Source organism: Phyllopteryx taeniolatus, chromosome 6 (genome assembly GCF_024500385.1).
Source record: "Phyllopteryx taeniolatus isolate TA_2022b chromosome 6, UOR_Ptae_1.2, whole genome shotgun sequence".
NCBI classification, from domain to species: domain Eukaryota; kingdom Metazoa; phylum Chordata; class Actinopteri; order Syngnathiformes; family Syngnathidae; genus Phyllopteryx; species Phyllopteryx taeniolatus.
The window spans coordinates 15,366,710-15,382,704 of NC_084507.1; the positions used below are offsets into that span (position 1 = coordinate 15,366,710).

The window sequence follows — 15,995 nt, forward strand, 5'->3', positions numbered from 1 at the left end:
GGGAGTACTTCCGGATGACGTGGCCAATCAGCGCGTGGGGGGGGGGGGGGGGGGGGGGCGTCCATATTTAAAGCTCCCCGAGGAAGACCACGTCCCTTTCAACCCATTTATGATTACGTTCTAATAATAAATATTAGCAATTGATAATAATAGTGTTGGATATTCCATTATACACGGTAATACAAATATTTATGTAACATAATAATAACAATATAATACAGTACATAATCAATATCCATCCATTTTCTTTACTGCTTATCCTCACTTGGGTCGCGGGCGTGCTGGAGCCTATCCCAGCTTTCTACGGGCGAGAGGCGGACATTTGAACATTTAATAATAAATACTATATAACATTTCCGCGAACCTATTTTGAATTCTAAAAAGAAAGTTACATTTAAAAAAAAATATTTTACAATTTGAATAAAACAAACGAGTTAATGGTTTCTCAAGGGTGCATTATAGTAATATGCAGTATAGAATATTAATTCATTCATTTTCCATTCTGCTTATCCTCACGAGGGTCGCGGGAGTGCTGGAGCCTATCCCAGCTATTTTCGGGCAGGAGGCGGGGTACACCCCGAAGTGGTTGCCAGCCAATCGCAGGGCACATACAAACAAACAACCATTCGCACTCACATTCACACCGACGGGCAATTTAGAGTGTTCAATTAACGTGTATGTTTTTGGGATGTGGGAGGAAACCGGAGTGCCCGGCGAAAACCCACGCAGGCACGGGGAGAACATGCAAACTGCACACAGGCGGGGCCGGGATTTGAACCCCGGTGCTCAGAACTGTGAGGCGGATGTGCTAACCAGATTTTCACCATGCCACCCAGTATAGAATATATTTTTTTTATTTCATTCTGTAAATATATCAGTTATAACATATATATATATATTTATTTATATATATCCATTTTCTCTACCGCTTTATCCTCAGTAGGGTCACGGGCGCGCTGGAGCCTATCCCAGCTATCTTTGGGCAAGAGATGGGGTACACCCTGAACTGGTCACCAGCCAATCGTAGGGCACATATAAACAAACAACCATTCGCGTTCACATTCACATCTACGGACAATTTAGAGTCTTCAGTTAACCTACCATGCATGTTTTTGGGATGTGGGAGGAAACCGGAGTACCCTGAGAAAACCCATGCGGGCACGTGGAGAACATGCAAACTCCACACAGGCAGGGCCGGGATTGGAACCCCGGTCCCCAGAACTGTGAGGCAGATGTGCTAACCAGTCGCCCACCGTGCCGGCACACATATACACATACACACACACGTACAGTGGTGTGAAAGTTTTTTCCACTTCCTGGTTTCTTATTTTTTGCATGTTTGTCACTCTAAATAAATAAATTTAAATATTAGTCAAAATCCAAACCTACATGACCCTGTGTGAAAAAAGTGATTGCCCTCCATTTAAACATACCTGTGGTTTATCATACCAGAGTTAAATTTCTCTAGCCACACCCAGGCCTGATACTGCCACACCTGTTCTCAATCAATAAATCACTGAACTTGGACCTGCCTGACAAAGTGAAATTTACCAAAAGATCTTCAATCTTCATGCCAAGATCCTAAGAAATTCAGGAACAAATGAGAAAAAAATAACTAAGATCTATCAGTGTGGAAAAGGTTATAAAGCAATTTCTAAACCTTTGGGACTCCAGCAAACCACAGTGAAAGTCATTATCCACAAATGGTGAAAACAGAGAACAGTGGTGAACCTTCCCAGGAGTGTCCGGCCGACCAGAATTACCACAAGAGCGCAGTGACGACTCATACAAGAGGTCACAAAAGACCTCACAACAACAGCCAAAGAACTGAAGGCCTCACTTGCCTCAGTTAAAGTTAGTGTTTATGATTCCACCATAAGAAAGAGACAGAGCAAAAAGGAGTGGCTTCAGAACAACTCCGTGACTGTTCTGGAATGGCCCAGCCAGAGCCATGACTTAAACCCAATTGAGCATCTCTGGCGAGACCTGAAAATGGCTGTCCACCAATGTTCACCATCCAACCTGACAGAACTAGAGAAGATCTGCAAGGAGGAAGGGCAGAGGATCCCCAAATCCAGGTGTGAAAAACTTGCATCATTCCCAAAAAGACTCATGGCTGTATTAGCTCAAAAGGGTGCTTCTACTAAATGCTGAGCAAAGGGTCTGAATACTTATGGCTGTGTGCTATTTCAGTTTTTCTTTTTTAATAAATCTGCAAAAATTTCAACAATTCCGTTTTTTTCTATCAATATGGGGTGCTGTATGTACACGAATGAAGGAAAAACATGAACTTAAATGATTTTAGCAAATGGCTGCAATATAAACAAGAGTGAACAATTTAAGGGCTCTGAATACTTTCCGTACCCACTGCAGGTTCTGGGGGCAATCACTTTTTCCACACAGGGCCATGTCGGTTTGGATTGTTTTCCCTTAATAAAAACCTTCATTTAAAAACAGCATTTTGTGTTTACTTCTTTGACTAATCTTTAACTTTGTTTCATGACGGGAAACATTTAAGTGTTACAATGATACAAAAAAAGAAAAAAAATCAGAAAAGGTCAAACTTTTTCACACCACCGTGTTTGTGTGTATATATATGTGTATAAGTGTATACAGTGTATTCGTTTTTCATATACACATTTATTGTGTATGTATTTTTTTTGTGTAAAAACATCACAATAATATTTCACAGATTTTTATTTCATCCGACAAAAGACAGATAATCTTAATGCAATCTTTTGTACAACACTGTTCCCTTCTTACAAAATCAAACAAAGGTTATGTACAAATATAAAGCATGGTAACAACAACAACAAAATGCATCCATCCATTTTCTTCACCGCTTATCCTCACTTGGGTCGCGGGCTGCTGGAGCCTATCCCAGCTTTCTTCGGGCGGGAGGCAGGGTTCACCCTGTACCGGTCGGCAGCCAATCACAGGGCACATAGAAACAAACAACCATTCGCACTCATATTCACACCTAAGGGCAATTTTGAGTCTTCAATCAACCTATCATGCATGTTTTGGGGATGTGGGAGAAAACCCACCCGGGCACGGGGAGAACATGCAAACTCCACACAGGCGGGGCCGGGATTTGAACCCCAGTCCCCAGAACTGTGAGGAAGATGTGCTAACCAGTCATTCACCGTGCCGAACAACAAAATCATTAATGCTTATTTAAGGGGGTTATAAAGTGACCGTATTCAATGGAACATGAATGTAGCGGGATTTACGTAGAACAATTCCTAATTCATCCATGGATGAGGCTGGGTGACTTTTAGTGACAGTAAAGGGGGCTCATTGGGTCTATGCATAAAAACTAACTCAAACAAAAGTCAACCAGTGGAGTGGACGTCATTCAGTCTCACTTTTGTTAATAATACTATCGCCAGAAGAAGTTTTAGAGATAAATATCATTGTACTTGCACAATTTGGACACTATTTAATTTGTTGTACCAGGATCTTTTAAACAGTAGCTACGATTGCTAATACAATCATCTGTAAAAGGCAAACTGCCCCAAATAAAAGCAGTCCCGCAAAACAAGCCAAACAGACATTTCCCACACAAAGGCTAAAGTTTCTTTCTTTTATTTTCATGGACAAATGTGCATCTGTAATTAAATTATGAGTGTCAAAACAGAACATTGCTTTTTTCTTCTCTTCTTACAAAACCATAAAAAGAAGTCCATATACTACTCTCGTGACAGGAACTCAACACACTTCCATTAACACGTGTATTTAGAGCAGAGGCGGGGAACCTTAGCGTCTCCCATCTGTCGCGGTAGGATAGCTGCCTCTGATTGGGGCTCATTTGGGTGAGTTCCCCAGTAGTTATTTGTCAAGAATGAGTGTTTCAAACCAAAATTGCCCAACTTTCTGTTAGATTTCAGGCACTGGCACTTGATACTTTTTGGCATGTCCTATTATGATAGACATGTCCACTAAATTTTGTATTAAGCAGTGAAACTGGGGACTATTTTTTTTCTAACATTCCAGGGAACACTGCTGAATGATTTTTCTCTATTAATTTATTTGGGGGGCATGTTGGGGATCCCTACCAAACCTGCAGAATCACCAAGATACATCAGCATGGAAAAACACAGGGCCTCAATAAGGCAATTCAGCTGATGAAAGAAGAATAGCAAAAGCTGCAAGCAGCGATGAACGAGCCCTCTTGCATCATCCTTTTTTTTTTAGTGCTAAGCCACAAAATGATCATTGAACTTTGACACAATGCTCTACCCACTTTAGACCCTAAAAAAATAAAATAAAAAAAACAAATATTTCCATAATTTAGCCTCTCCCATCTGAGATAATTTATTTCTATTGGGGCTCATTTGGGTGAATTCCCAAGTAGGAATTTGCCTAAAATGGCTGCATGAAACAAAAAATGACCTTCTTCCTGTCTGATTCTCAGCATGGGTCCTTGAAACTTTTTCATGTGTCCTGTTACAATAGACTTGTCTACCAAATTTGGTGTCAATTAGTGATACTGGTGTCTGGGACAATTTTTTTTTCGAACTTTCCAGGTGGTGCTCTTGAGTGAGTTTTGAGTGGTCTTTTTCTGGATTACTAAAATAACAATTGTAAAAATGCATGCGTTTTGGGGCATGTTGAGGAGCCCCTAAAAGGGGATTCAGTCGTTGGAAAAATGACAATAAATAGTTATTACAATAGCTCTTACAAAAATGCTCATGATACTTCATTGCATAATTTTTTTTCTCATAAATTTAGTATGGCCCTCAGAGGCCATATTTATGTAAACTGCAATGGCCCCTGATGGAGGTGAAAAGGTTCCCCACACCTGTATTTGAGTAAGCCACAGACAAGGCAAGCAGTGAAGGCAGATGTGCTGGGAAACAAAACAATGTAACAGAACAGGTGGGTGAAATATAAAATAATAAATATCAAATCATATAGACCAAGATATAAAAAAAAACAAGTTGTTTTCCAGCTGTAACAATCACAAAAAGATTTGTTTTCTCTACTGCAACTTTGACTGTCACTTTTCGAGGTACAAAGCACATGTTAAAAGCCCAACTTGGTACCTCCCCAGTGAACAACAGAGGCGTGACGTCTATAGTACGTATAGTATAGTGCATTTTAAAGGACAGCTGGCTTTGTCACCGGGGAACGCTGGAATACAGTATGGCCATACATTATAGAGGACACTCAATAGCCAAGCATTATACAGTGTATGTACATGTTATGTTTGCTCACCACAGGTGATAAAGCTTTCTATTGGATTCTTGTGAATGGTTTTTACAGGTGTAGTTGCCCATTGAATTGACCGCATTCCCTCAAGTAGTGGCCCCTACACGCTCTGTCTTCAATAAATAAATGCCTCCAACAGACACCTCTACAGAGACCAAGATATAACATGAGGGGGGGGACATTTTATAAAGTGGTCACGTTATTGATAAACAGCACACTAAATGCTTATCTGTGGCCACAAATTATAAATTACTTCAAACGTGCGCACGATATATGAATTTGTGGCCACAAAGTAGGTATATATAACCTGCACACAAAAAATATTGAAAAAAAAATATCATTGCTGGACAGTAAGCAAATCGAGGGCACCTTCTCTGGAAACAGTAAGGTCCCGTAGAGCAGTGATTCTCAACTGTTGGGTCGGGAGAGACCTATTATAAGTGGGTCGTGGAGAGATAGTAAAAAAATTACAGGTTTACGACAGTACTGACATATGACGTTTTGAGGTTATGTCGCACAATGAACTACTGTACTTTCCGAGATATAGTGCCAAGGTATATGTGAATGTTTGGGGCTGTATTTTGTGCAATTGTGATATTTGACTATATTCATGTTTGTATGTGCAGTTGTCATGTTCATCCTCATTTCTTAACCAGGTGCCCCAAAGGTACATATTATCACATATAGTCATGTTTAAAAATAAGATACAGAGTGAACCCACACCCATTTGCAGTTCGTTATTCACGATTTCCGCTGTTTTTTTCCCCCTGTGGAACCTATCCCCAGCTTTTCACTGATAAACTCACCTAGTTGTGATTTTTGTGCTCTTTCTGTCATGCTCTAAGATGGCACCAAAACCCAGGCTTATAGCAAAGCAATAATTGGTGTCAAGGAAGTCCTGTATGTTGAAGTGATAATCTCAACTAAGAGACTAACATCTTTGTATGTCGGTGAGTGGCTAAATTTAGCCTCGGTTGTTAGTGGAATTTACAGAGAGTCTTTGCCGCATATGCAAGTACACGCTTGGTCCATCCCCTGCGAATTGTTGCGGAACACTATACCTATTTTGTGGCCATAAATTAGTATTTTTGGTACCACAATTGTATTGTATTTTTTCCCTCGTGGTGTCTGGGGCTCCGTAACCCTTCCTTTTACCAGTCATTTGCTGACTGTTGCTATGTAAAACAGCAGCACTTAACAGTCTCTGAGAAGAATTAGGGCATGTGCCCTGCGCAGTATCAAACATGATCTTACGTTATGTGGAGTCGACGTGTTTAACAGGGATTGGTGTTCCAGTAGACTCAGGCGGGGTCGCTCCACAATGTCCAAACTTGCCATTTCTCCATTTTCCTTTTGCTTTAAACTCGACTTTAAACACTCTTGTAACTTTTAACGCCCCTGTACAAAATGAACATGCCTTGGCCCAAATAAATGCTTCTTTGTTCTCCTCAGGAATAAATGGTAGCCCCTGTAAATTCATATATGGACATTAAGGATTTCGCCTTTTGAACTCCGTTGCCAACCAAAATAGCAGCATATAACAAAACACAAAAAAAATCGTTACACCAATAGATGTCTCCATATCTCTCCTCGGGTAAATAACAAAACAAAACAAAACACGAAAGTGAATGTAATTATCTCAGGAGTTTGAAGACACAATCGTGAGGATGCTTTGAACTCGGTTGCTAACCAAAACAGCAGCACCTAAGCAATTGCTCAGACGAATGACAGCATCTACAGTATTACAGATGATAAACTGCTGCCTGTCACTATCCAGCGATCCATTTTCTACAGCGCGTGTCCTCATTGGGGTCATGGATTAGCTGGAGCCTATGCCAGCTAACTGTGGGCGAGAGGCGTGGTACACCCTGGACTGGTTGCCGGCCAATTGAAGGGAAATATAGACAAACAACCAGTCCCACTCACATTCACACCTTTGGACAACTTAGACTCTTCACCGAACATGCATGTTCTTGGAATGTGGGAGGAAGCCGGAACCAAGAGAAAAGCCACAACATGCGAACTCCACACATGTTCCAAATGAGATTCGAACCCCGATCATCTGACAGTGAGGCAGATATGCTTAACCACTTGCTTCACTATGGCCCTCTTTATCTTTAATGCGTCCATTTTCTACAGCGTTTGTCCGATCATATCCCGGCTGACTGAGGGCAAAAGGCGGACGACAACCTGGACTGGTTGCTGGCTAATTACAGCAATTACGAAGAAAAAATCACTCTCACATTTGCACCTGTGGGCTATTTTAAGTCTTCACAGAACATGCATGTTTATGGAATGTGGGAGGAAGCCAGAGTAGCCAGAGAAAACACACGCAAGAATGGGGAGAACAACAGATCTTAACCTCAATCTCCTGACTGTGAGGCAAACGTGCTAACCGCTAACCACTAATCCACTGTCAGCCACTATGAGGAAAATGCAGTAATTCTTTTCCTGCCTTGGTGTTCGCCCGCGTCCCTACATGGCCATAGTGGTAAGGTGTTGATGCCCGATCAGCCCCTTGCGGCCGCCACCCGCCCCCGTGTGCCCGCCTCCGTTGCCGTGGCCGCAGTATTCCTGCAGGTTCTGCCTCAGTGTCACCAGCGCCGAGCCCAAGCAGGCCCGATTGGGAGCCAAGACTCCGCCAGGGAGCTGGAAGAGGACGGTGGCCACCCCAGCCATGCCGTCGTCTGTGGGTTCCAGAGTGATGGGCCCCACCTTGAATGAGGAGTAGGAGAATCCCATAAGCTGTGAGAGGAAGGGGTCGGAACGGCAGAAGTGCTGGTAGCCGCTGTATGTGGAGGGGTGGTGTTGTAGCGAGGCTTGTGTGCCGGTGGTGGTACCAGCGTAGTGGTGGGTGTTCAGGTAGTGCAGAGGGAGGTGCTGGCCATTGTTGCCGCCGCCCGGGGCAAGGTGGTGCTGGTGGTGCCCCGCCGGCCCCGAGCCAAGGTCGTGTTTGTAGGACACGGCTCCGGTGCGGCCCCTCTGGCCCACCATCACCCCTCCGAGCTTGGTGGAGCGGGAGTGAGTGACCGACATGCCGCCACCCGGGCCGCCAGTCGACGGGAGATAGATGAGCTGCGGCTCGTCCGGCTCCAGGTAGATGGTCAGCTTGGCAAAGGGCCGCGACGCCATTTTAGTCATCTCCTGGATATGTCGCCGTTGTTCTCGCCGGAAGTCCAGAAACTGCTTGACCTTCCACAGGAGCACGCAGACGGACAGGAAGAGGAAAAAGCAGGAGAAGAAGACGGAGAAGAAGACAAATAGGTCGATGTGGGCTTGGTCCTGGCGCAAGAAGAGCAGGCCTTGGGACTCGCCCTGGTTGGCCACTGTTCCCACCCCTCGGAGGGCAATGTAGAAGCGGCTGGACTTCAGGGAGTGCACCTCGTGCGGGAAGGTGATGACCACCCGGTCCCGAACACCATGGACGATCAGAACTGTCTGTGGTTTCCATACCGTGATGTAAGAAATGAGGCCTTTGGCGTGCTCCTCACGAATCTCCCTCTCTGAGCCCGGCGGCTTTGCCTGCAGCTGCAGTGGATTATGGGAGATGATGCCCCCACCAAGACTGGACGAGGCGTTGGCAAACACCTTGATCTGGGATTGCAGCGAGTCCTTGTCCACCCCCACCGTCGTTGTCCCTCGCGACTCCTCCTCGATCTTAATGGCATGGATGCCCAAGCGGCGGTCCACGTCCACGATGAAGGTGTCGTGCGAGTTGGACACGTAGACCTCCACCTCACCAAATGTCACATCGATGGTGACCCTGATGTCAACGTTGGTGAACTTGGGCTGTGCAGCAAAGAATACCGTGCGACCCTGCGGCAAGTTGCGGATAGCTGGGTCATGGAAACAGTTGGTCTGCGACGTGGGGTCGAAGCAGCACTCGGTGTCCACGTTGAACTGCCGGTAGCACTGGCGTCCGTTCACCGGCGTGCCATTGAAGGAGTCTTTGCACTTGGCACACTGGGGGTAATTTTACAAAGTTAATCAACAAACTTGACAAGCTATCGCACACTATTTGAGGTCATTGTGGCTTCATTTTCATTAAGCAATACAGTTAATTTTGGGATGCTTAACACTTTCACACTGTCCATCTTAAGCCTAGAGAGAAATAGCCCCATTTGCGCCCAATTTCCCCCTTACAATCAAAGCCAGCAAAGGCCTGATTGACGGATGTCTCTAAAATTTCATCCTGAGCGATTATCCTGTGGTGGGGGGGTGTTCTAAAAGTGACCTTTCCTCTATGATCTGCTCCGAAAACGGTCTGGCAGACAATCATAAAACTGGAGTACACACATGATTATTGGGCCAAATTTCAGCACTCCCTTACAATAAAAGTCAGCTAAATCTAATGTCACTAAAATATTTTTCTGAGCGATTATCCTGTGGTGTGGGGTGTGCTTAGTTTCCTCCCCTATTTGCTAGGACAGCAGTCGGGCCAAACAATCGTGAAAGTTGGGTACACGCACACCAATAATTTAATAATAATAATAATTTAGCCCATTTCCCCCCCTTCCAATCAAATTCAGCAAATGCCCGATTATCGGATGTCTCTAAAAGATGATCCTGAACAATTATCCTGTGGTGTGGGGTATATTAATAGTGATTTTTCATCCCCTTTCTGCGCGGAAAACATTCATTCCGATAATCATAAAAGCAGAGTGCAGTAATCTCTCGCAATATCACGGTTTATTGACGATTCAATGCCTCGGGGCTTTAGGCCTATAGTTCAGTGTAGTGTAGTTACTCACCTACACATCTCTGATACAGTTAGCTTTAGCGGCTATATGATTTTAGGGTGGCAGCAATGACGCACATAAGGTAAATTGGGCTCCTATTTTTTGTAGAAAAAGAAACCTTACTGAGTAATCTCAACACATACATTTGGTGACTCACCAAATTGAGGGTACAAAGAACATGACTGGAAAGTCACTGTTTAAAACACCTTCCACAGTCTGAGTTTTATGAAATAAATTCGCAAATTCCAACCTTAGCCCACTGATAGCTAATGCACACACTCATAACAATATAAACAGGAACAAACAATTAAAGAGCAACGTTTAGCTTCATTTTCTACAACTGCAGTACTGTACTTAAAGCTGAAATCCACAACTTTTTTGTGTGCGGGGGAAAAAAAAAACAAAAAAACAAACTCAAGCACCAATACTAGATGAGATGACAAAATGCTGATTAAGCCTGTCAGCTCCTCTTAACATCGTGTAGTATACGTCAATAGTTAATTTTTTTATATTAATGAATTCATTTTCCATGCTGGCCCAGTTGGTGGCTCACCAAAAATGACGTAGAAGGAAATGATGGCACCGAAATGAGGTATTTTGCCGAGCAATGGGCGGAGCACAGTTGTTAAACGCTCACTAAAAATATAATTTTGCATTTCTGTAGCATAAAATATAATTAATAATTACTGTGTAAATGAAAACAATAATAAAAATTGCCGCAAATGAAGAACATTTAGCTCTTTTCGAGGAACCGTTGGCTGCTAGCAGCAGTGTGGGTGGTCATGTGGTCACAACCCAGCACTCCTCTTGTCCTTAATGATCTGTTTAGTGCTTTTGTCATCTCATTTCTTTTAACGTGTGTATGCAAGTTAACTTGCTAATGACCCAGCAATGTGGTTTGTGAGAACTTTTATCCACTTGATTATAACTGTGAGCGTCATAACGCTGCTGGCTCTCCATTTTCTATCATGATGTGGAGAGGTTCTCCCAGCCGGCTGCCGCGACTTCCTGAATCTCCCTACGGACATCGATCACCGTTGACATACAGCTGAGGTCCAGAGACGTGACACAAAAAGCATGATTGCGATGGGAAAAGAGGAAGTACAGCAGGAAGACAGGCGAAAAACGTCTTCCACATCCGCAAAGCGACAACACACACATTGAGCCACTGGATACGTGGCCGGTGCGTTTGATGCTGCACAAATAGTATGTTGTACTTTATCATATTTATTAAACCATAAAAAGAAAGACTAATAGTTGGAAGAAAAGGGGTGTTACAGAATCAGGACGTGGGAGCAATACAGCATTTTAAAAGATGCTCGCTTATTGGAACGGCCGGTGAGAGGCACAAACGTATGTACGGATACCGCCCGTGTACATTTTGGCCACAGGCTTCACTTTTTTATGTACATTATACAAGTAGTTAAGTATTGCTGTAAAATACAATAATATGTTTACTTTCTAATGTACATTATTTTAATGGTTTAGCGGGGAATCCGGAAATGTATGTGTATGTCTCCACATCAACAGGTACTGTAACACTGCAATGGTTAGAGAATGTATTTGTACGTTGGATATTGAACTACAGACAGTTTCTCTCGCCCGTTTTATTTACCTAGCGGGTTTCAACAGCTCTATTATACACTACGTTGGTGTATATTCACCCGGAGTGTTGGGAGAAGAGGAGACGGGGACAGTTGGACTCGGCACAGCCTACGTCACATCGAAGCGAAGGACTGCTTTGTTGTAATGCTGAATTCCAGCAGTATGTGGCGCCAAATATCGTGGATTATAGCTGCATCGCCGCAATGAATTCTCGGTTCCCATAATGCTTTTCACTGACTACACTGCCGGGGCCATCTGTGTGAGGAACAGTGCCAATGCTTAAGGCAGGAAATCACCTGTTCACACCATGTCTGCATGGGCTGTTGTTCACATCACTCGAGCAGAGCCTTTAATAGGCCTGTACTTGTGTACTTTGTGTGGATGGTGACCTCAAGTGGAAACATAAAATACCTGCACATCTCTAAAGTATCACATATTGGCACTGAATTGCATACATTATCTGAAACCTTTAAAGTTATATAATAAATGATTGGTCATTACATCACTGATTTTATTTACTGAGTGAGTTTGCGGAATACAAGACTGGGACCCGCAGGTCACAGGATGTCTGTGTTAAATCAAATTGACACTTAACCAGATAAAGCTTGTTCTCTCTCCCTTGTAAAACATCAAATTGACAAATGCTTCATTTTGGAACAACCCTGGATGGCCAGGAGACCTGCAGGTCTCCTCATGAGCCTCACACTGCAACTGGGAGGGAGAAGGATGTGAGTGATGACTGGGCAGAACAATGGAACAGGTCTTCTCTTGTTAGCCCGCAAGTCGCCGGTCAGCAGTTTCAGAAAACAGGCATCCGGCGTTACCTTGGGGGTCACCCCACTCCTCATTAATGGAACACAAGCACCCCCCAGTGGTGAAAACACTGAAAGGCGTAACTCTCTGACTTTGTACCTCCTCAACCTGAACACTACCAATTAAGAAATCCTACATCTCCACCAAACGAGCATTCTAAATGTGCACCTTGATTTCTGTGTCAATGTGTTGATTCTACTGCTTCTACTTCTGCTCGTGAAGGACTGTACAACTGTTTTAAGCCAAACGTATGAAATGATTTTGTGTTGAACAATAATAATGGATATGACAGAATTAAGGTTGAAACAATCGTTTTGTATACTTAATCTCCGCTTGAGACAGTATCAAAGTTGGGAATCGTTTTTGAAAATGTGCTGAGTTCAACCAGTGCTTAGGGCGTGACCAGAGCTTGAGAAATTTTGAATGAAAATCAGAGTCGATGGGCGTGGTCTCTTTATTATTAATTATTAATCCGTTTATTTGAAAGGGGACAATGCAATTTCATAAAACACGTGAAGTACACATGGTTAAAAAAAGCCAGAATTAGCCAGAAGGCTAGTTTTCATCTGTAGTCCCCTGGCCACGATGTAAAAAAGCAGTAAAATACATCTACAAGACAATATAATACAGGATACATAATCAAAGCCTTACTATACTATTAAGAGAGAATAAAACCACAAATCATTTGATCGTAACAAAAAAAACATCATAACATACTTGTCTTTTAGTGTTGGCAGCTATAGGTGTTAACTAGCCACATTTTCAGTTTTTTTGTGAAGGCCTTGTATGTTGTAAGCAGTTTAACCTCCTCAGGTACTGAGTTCCACTCACCAGCGCCCCTCACTGACCAGGCTGACTTACTGAAAGTGCTTCTGCGCAGAGGAATGAGACAGTCACCTCTGACAGAGCCTCGAGTGACACGCTCAGAGCTGTTTCTTTGGCTGATGAACTCAGCTGGAGCCAAATCATGCAGTACTTTATAAATCAAATTTAAATCTGCAAATATGTGAAGGTTGTCCCAGTTTAAAAGACTGTATTTTTTTTAAATTGCACAGTGATGATAGTGCCTTGGTTTTTCATCCATCACTTTAATTACTTGTTTGTACAAAACTTCCAATGTTTTTTTTGCATTCTGACCAGCCTGGGACCAACTGGTTATGCAATAGTTAAAGTGACTAAGAATCATTGAATGCAAGTACATTTTTGCAGCTTCAGTTGACATTTCATTTCGAATTGCACGAAAATTTGCGAGGTTTAATTTGATATTTTTACACAATTTGTCAATATGGGCTTTAAAGGAAAGCTGTGAATCTATAATTAACCCAAGATATTTGTATTGGCTGACATTTTTTCTCCATTAACAAGTATGTCGGGGTCAGGTGATACTCCATTTGTTTTAGTGAAATACATGACTACAGTTTTAGAAACGTTTAGTTTCTCCTGCGTCTCAGAGGTATAAGAGCCTTGACATTTCTTCTCTCCTGCTTCCTGGTCCAACTTCTCTAAGCTCTCGGCTCCGGCCAACCAACCCCTCCCCCTTTTCCTTTGTTGTCGCCATGCGGCGCATGGACCCCGAGCAAGGCTTGGTCCGACGCCAAGCCTGGGGTGCAACTCATCTTCCTAGCCTCCTCTTATTCCTCGCCAGGTGACCAGAGAAGCCTCTGGGTCAACTTACCAGTTACGCAATTTCCGCGCAATTTCCCACAATGAAAATCAGCTTTCCTTTTGTAGCCCTCTTCTGTTTTTCCCTTTTTCATCCATTCCTTGACTCAACCTGCCTGCTTCTCTCGAGACAACTGAGGAAAGATCATCCCCTGACCGGTATGTGATCTACGAATAGTGAGTAAACATTGCAGCCACGACCAGAATAAGTACAAACTGGTGCATAGTAGCTTGGGGTTAAGTTAGCGATCTCACGAGTCCCAACTTTATTCTGTCTCAACACGCATCAATTCATTCACGCTCATCTCACGAGTTCAGCCATTTCACCCTATATCCAATTGTGTTGCTTCTCTTTGATTTCGTAGTCAAGTCCTTCTGTATTTGTCCCCAAATTTCACTATAGTTTACATTACATTTTCTCTATAGGAAACATCCTATTGCGTACTGTGTGTTTGAGTCAAAGATATTGACCTCTGCAATTGAGAACTAATTCTACATAACTGTGGCAACCCTTTCAGAAAAAGATTGATCCACAAGGTTTTTTGTCATTTTGTCCTCAGATCCCCTTTACATTAATTAGGTTTTCCATTAAAACCAATATATGCTACAAACCCAATAAATGAGTGTTTAGTGTACACAAATACCAACATCCATCTATCCATTTTCAGCACCGCTTATCCTCACTAGGGTCATGGGCAAGCTGGAGCCGTCAAGCAAAATTTGAGCATTGTATTGCTACAGAAACCCTTTCTGATCCATCTTCCCGACACAGTGCTTACCTTCTCTTGATAATGGTTATTCATTTGGGAATGTTAAAATGACAAACCATCGCCTGTATATTTAAGAAAAGGTTTTATGATAGAAAGGGTACGGACTAATTCACTTGATATTAGTTCTTTTGATATAATTTTAAAAATTCCAGCACATACCTGTTGTCTGTAACAGTCTTTACGGTCATTCTGTGGGCTACTGAGACAGGAGGAGGTCTCAGTGTTGTTCTGGCATGGACAACCCGTGCCGTCGTGCTCATTGCAAGTGTCTGCGTGGCCATTACACTGACACCTGGAATTGGGAGGAAACCTATTTTAGTTTGTTATTGGAAAAGTTGTAACATTTGGACCAAAAACACAATCTTGTCTTGAGGCGGTTGAGATGCTCTTGATTCAAACTCTCCAACAGTGACCCCCAATTTATCATGGGGGATATGTTCCAGACCCACCCGCACAATAGGTAATTAAAAACACTTTATCGACATACTGCAAATTTTGTTGTAAGAATGAAATGTATAGAAAATACTGTCTGTTTTATAATGTCTGTGTAAATGCATTTGCCTTTAAGAGGTGGGGCCTGGTGGGAAGGCATGGGCGTCTGCGAGGCTGTGTGTAAGCTGTGGCCGACGGCAGCTTCTGCGTGAGTGCACTCACTGTGTTTTACTCATCTCCCGGCGTTCAATAAATGGCTGAAAAGTGCATCTGCGACTGTGGCTCTCCTTTCCCACGTGTGTGGGTATCACAGTAAGTACACTGTTAAAAACCCATTAAAAAGGATCACTTAAATAACGCGACATACCAGGGATTTGGTGTCCTAAGTACAACATGACGTTAGCTATGGGAAATTTATCTACCACCCCGCTCCTCCAGAGCACTCCCACATAAGGGCGTCATACACCAATAATTAATTAATTAAAATGTATTAAGTATTATTAAATTAGGTTATAAAGCCTTAAAAAGAGCGATTTGTCATAGTCGAGAAATGCTAGTAAGCTACTGCTGGCCAAATAGTGAGCCAACCATCATTGTGTCACGATTTATGTTTGTTCTTTATCTTTTGTTTTGATCTTATCAAATTTTTTGTTTTTACTCTATTTATAGTTCACAAGTCTCGGGACTTATTTGGGCTAATCTGGGAACGGGTATTGTACTTCATGCCATATCATGTGTAAATGTGTGTTGGTATGACAAA

At 42.9% G+C, this 15,995-nt stretch overlaps 1 protein-coding gene across 3 annotated transcripts in view; it reads right to left on the reverse strand.

The window, feature by feature from the left end:
• Nucleotides 1-2,679: 2,679 nt before the first annotated feature.
• megf8 (multiple EGF-like-domains 8) overlaps nucleotides 2,680-15,995 on the reverse strand; it is a 65,098-nt gene continuing 51,782 nt past the window's right edge. For 2 of the 3 annotated variants that reach the window (XM_061777829.1, XM_061777830.1), the window contains 2 exons: nucleotides 14,963-15,095; nucleotides 2,680-9,177 (listed from right to left, as the gene is read on the reverse strand). In XM_061777829.1, coding sequence (XP_061633813.1) covers nucleotides 7,690-9,177; nucleotides 14,963-15,095 — 1,621 coding nt within the window. In that variant the 3' untranslated portion in view covers nucleotides 2,680-7,689. Of the gene's footprint in view, nucleotides 9,178-9,231; nucleotides 13,244-14,962; nucleotides 15,096-15,995 lie in introns of those variants that run through there. The other variant, XM_061777832.1, reaches the window with a different exon arrangement.